The 3,479-nt window shown below is 46.7% G+C and overlaps 1 protein-coding gene across 1 annotated transcript; it reads right to left on the minus strand.

Moving 5' to 3' along the window:
• Positions 1-790: 790 nt before the first annotated feature.
• Positions 791-3,140, minus strand: LOC125554672 (uncharacterized). Its single transcript, XM_087518226.1, has 3 exons — positions 2,535-3,140; positions 2,373-2,408; positions 791-1,187 (listed from the first exon to the last, which is right to left on the minus strand). Exons 1-3 carry the CDS (start codon positions 2,880-2,882, stop codon positions 1,107-1,109), a joined length of 465 nt encoding a protein of 154 aa, XP_087374352.1. The 5' UTR covers positions 2,883-3,140; the 3' UTR covers positions 791-1,106.
• Between the last annotated feature and the right edge of the window lie 339 nt (positions 3,141-3,479).

Below are 3,479 nucleotides of genomic sequence, written 5' to 3' on the forward strand. Positions count from 1 at the left end.
ACCTTGAAGTCAAACCAAAAATGGTCTCCGCCGCCGAATGGGTCAATGCTCGTCAATGTGGATGCAGCGACATTCTCCCAATCTGCAAGAGCGGGCTTTGGTGTGGTAATACATGATCACCGGGGAAGGGTGTAGGCTGCGAATAGAGGTTACTTTGAACGAATTCAAATTCCTGAAGTAGCAGAAGCCATGGCACTTCGTCAAGCATTAATCCTTGCCAATAACCTTGGCATACAGAACATCATGGTAGCATCTGATTGCCTGTCATTGATCAACAAGGTCAAGGTTTAGGTTTTGATAGGTCCCCTATTGAAGCCATAGTCCATGATATTAGAAAAGGTGCCACAAAGTTTGTATCTTGTATTTTTATTCATGTCAATCGTACTTGTAATGAGGAGGCAGCACATGTTCTAGCGAAATCGGCAGAGCATGATGTTTGGTCCTCCTGGATTAATGAGTTCCTTGATGTAATTAGGACCATTATCTGTATTGAACTAATTATGAATGAATGAAAGGTGTAGCTGCCCATTACCTAAAAAAAATATCCAACACATGTTACTAATAGTAGCAAGTTTCATCCATACATATACATAGTTTCATCAATATTACACAATTTCATCCATAGGTAGCAAGTTTCACAAAGTCAAAACTATCTTATTACAAAGATCTTCTCTGGATCTTCTTCTTTTCTTCCGACCTGCATAACAAAAACACTAAGAAAAAGAGAATGGGTTAGGAGTAGAAATGTAGCATTTCACTTGGTGAAATGCAATACTGTAGGAGCCAGCACTTCAGATCAAGACAATCTTAAATTAGTGTAAAGTTATGACAGATCCGTGCATGTGTACATAAAGCATCCAGCGATGCGAAATTGATGGGATCATGGGAGCCATCTGCTCTAACAAAACAATACACATGACGGCAATTAACCATAGTTGTACGTCCTAGCTACTCTAGCAAATACTCCTACTCTATTGCAATACAGAAGAACATTGTGCTGCTGTAGTAGGTAGAGGAGTAGGAACAACATGCTGCCTGTGGGAAACTGATCCAAGGACGCAACTGGTGGCCGATGGGCTTGGCCGGCGCTGCTCCAGCAAGGGGCGTCACTCCGGCGAGGAGGAGGCCCGTGCAGCGAGGAGGATGCTACTCCCAAGACTCCCATGCATGTCATCCTCAGGATTTACCTAAAACATATAAGCAACAAGGATGAGTACAAAGAATCAGCAAGTTCATAAAGGAATAATAAACAATACTCATATCAATATACCAAGACTCGGTTAACACCATACACGCATTAGTGTTCAACACATATAATGGTGCCCTACATGCCTACATGCTCATCTCATTTCATTGCGTATACCGGTATAGCTTGAGTGAACGCCCGTCGACATCCACTCACTCCAATATGCCCACCAAGGTAGTGCACACCTTCATTCACTATCATCATGTGTGCAAGTATGCAAATGCAAGCATAGTACTTGAATCAACATATCATGGTCATCGTCATCGCCATCGCCATCATAATTAACATCATTGACATGGAAGATATCATATATAAAAATGGAATGTAGAGATTATGCAAGTCATTATCCCATTGTGAACTTGCCTCAACCACGGGGCACAAATTGTGAGGCAAATGGTTCCGAACTCAAAGTACCCACACTTGTCATCAAGCATATATCCCAGTCACAGCAAAGCATGGTCTCAACACATAAGAATATATAATTTAGTGGCGCTCCTACGCACAAGACCCCAGCTCATACGTACGTTATCACATTATAAGTCTTCATATCATCAACGGTGACAAAATCTTAGAGTATAAGTCTAGTTACAATCACCAAGTCAAACGTAAAATTCTGTCCAACATAGTACAATCATCTTAATAATTTCATAGGATTTAGTGTATAACACGAAATCTAACAAATAATATATGTTTAAGCATCTGCAGAATATCCTCTACAATTTTTGTGTTGTGACTTTAATTTAATTAAACCTCTCGCATGGCCTAAACTGCCATACAACAAATTCTGCACCCCAGGAACATAAATTTCGGGACAGAAAACTAAAATGATGGCTGCTCTCAATCCGTACATCCAAACGAAGCAAATAAGTACTCTACGGAAACCTTGGAACTTTATCTAAAACTTATGTAAAGGGGCCAACTCTAAATTATAGGCATAGCTAACTCATTTTTTAGATAGAAGCTTGCTGTCCAGAACTGTCAGGCACTGCAGTTTTTAACTGAACCAAGTTCGGTGATGTACAGCAAGGGAAAACCAGTGTACAAGAGCATTTCTAATCCTCACGTGTAAGATAAAACAGAATTATAACTTCCAAACTAACTCCTCTCCCCAGGTTTAATTGCTTACACGCATATAGACATGTTCGTCAAGCTGTTGGCATACCTGAACAGGCAAAACAGGCCACATCAAACAATCCAGCCAAGATGCTAACCCACCTACAGGAACTATGTTGCTCCAGCGCTAAAGATCGAACCAAGAGTGACACAAGGAGTTGGAGAAGCAACAGACCGGAGGTGGGCCGATGGCCAGCAGCAGCCCGTGCTCCGTTGGCAGCAGCGGCGGCCACGACGACGCAAGGAGCAGGGGAGTGGGAGCAGCCTCCACATGGCAGCGACCACGACGAGAAGCGGCGCCAAGAACAGCTGCAATCTCACAGCGATGGCAATCACGCCACCAGCAGCAGCGACCTGACGGCTGCGGCCTCCAATGGATAAGATGAGAGGAAGACTTGGAAAGGGAAATAGAAGGAAAACTGGGCTTGAGCACAGCGTACAGCGGCGCAACGGGCGCGAGGCAGCGTGGGGCGGCGGCGGCGACGCGGGCTGGGCGCAGAGAAGCTCGGTGCTCGGCTCCCATGGCGGCGGCGGATCTCGAGGTCGGAGCGACCGGCGACGAGGCTTCCGCGGCTGGGCGGCGAGCTTGTGGGGAGGTGGCGGCGCGTGATGCGACGCAGGCAGTAGCGCGAGGCGGCGGGGCTCCTGGGGTCCGGTGAGGTGGCGGCGCGCACCGGCGGGCGGAGGCGAGGTGGCGCAGCGGCGCGGGGTCGAGGGAGGCGGGGTCGGGCGGCACTCGGCTATGGGGTAGGGGCGGATCCGAGAGAGGGCATATAGATAGAGGAGGTGGCGGCAACGGTTTTTTTATACCTGCAAAAAAAATAGCCCCCTCTTTGCCGTGTGCCAGGAGATGGCAAAAAATCTTTGTCGTATGCCAGAAAATGGCAAAAAGAGGGTGGAACGTTACAGTGTACTGGCATCCGTTGGCACCTATACCAGCAGACGGCAAAGAAATAACAGATGGCAAAGACCTTTGCCGTCGCCAGTTCTTTGCCGTCTGTTGTTTGGTAGCTGATGGTAAAGACCTTCTTTGTGGTCCGCAAGCAGACGCCAAAAGACTGGCAGACGGCAAAATCCTTTATTCCAGTAGTGGGCTACATCAACTGCGTTAACCTAACGC

The sequence above is a fragment of the Triticum urartu genome, chromosome 4A (assembly GCF_056163025.1).
Source record: "Triticum urartu cultivar PI428250 chromosome 4A, HENAU_Tu73, whole genome shotgun sequence".
Taxonomy (NCBI): domain Eukaryota; kingdom Viridiplantae; phylum Streptophyta; class Magnoliopsida; order Poales; family Poaceae; genus Triticum; species Triticum urartu.

What these genes read in the sequence shown, in the direction of transcription:
- LOC125554672 (XM_087518226.1), bottom strand. Translation starts at nt 2,882, where the DNA reads ATGGGAGCCGAGCACCGAGCTTCTCTGCGCCCAGCCCGCGTCGCCGCC. An exon ending in TGGCCATCGGCCCACCTCCG is followed by an intron (nt 2,409 to 2,534) that starts GTCTGTTGCTTC and finishes TTGCCTGTTCAG; the next exon opens with GTATGCCAACAGCTTGACGA. An exon ending in ACGAACATGTCTATATGCGT is followed by an intron (nt 1,188 to 2,372) that starts GTAAGCAATTAA and finishes TATATGTTTTAG; the next exon opens with GTAAATCCTGAGGATGACAT.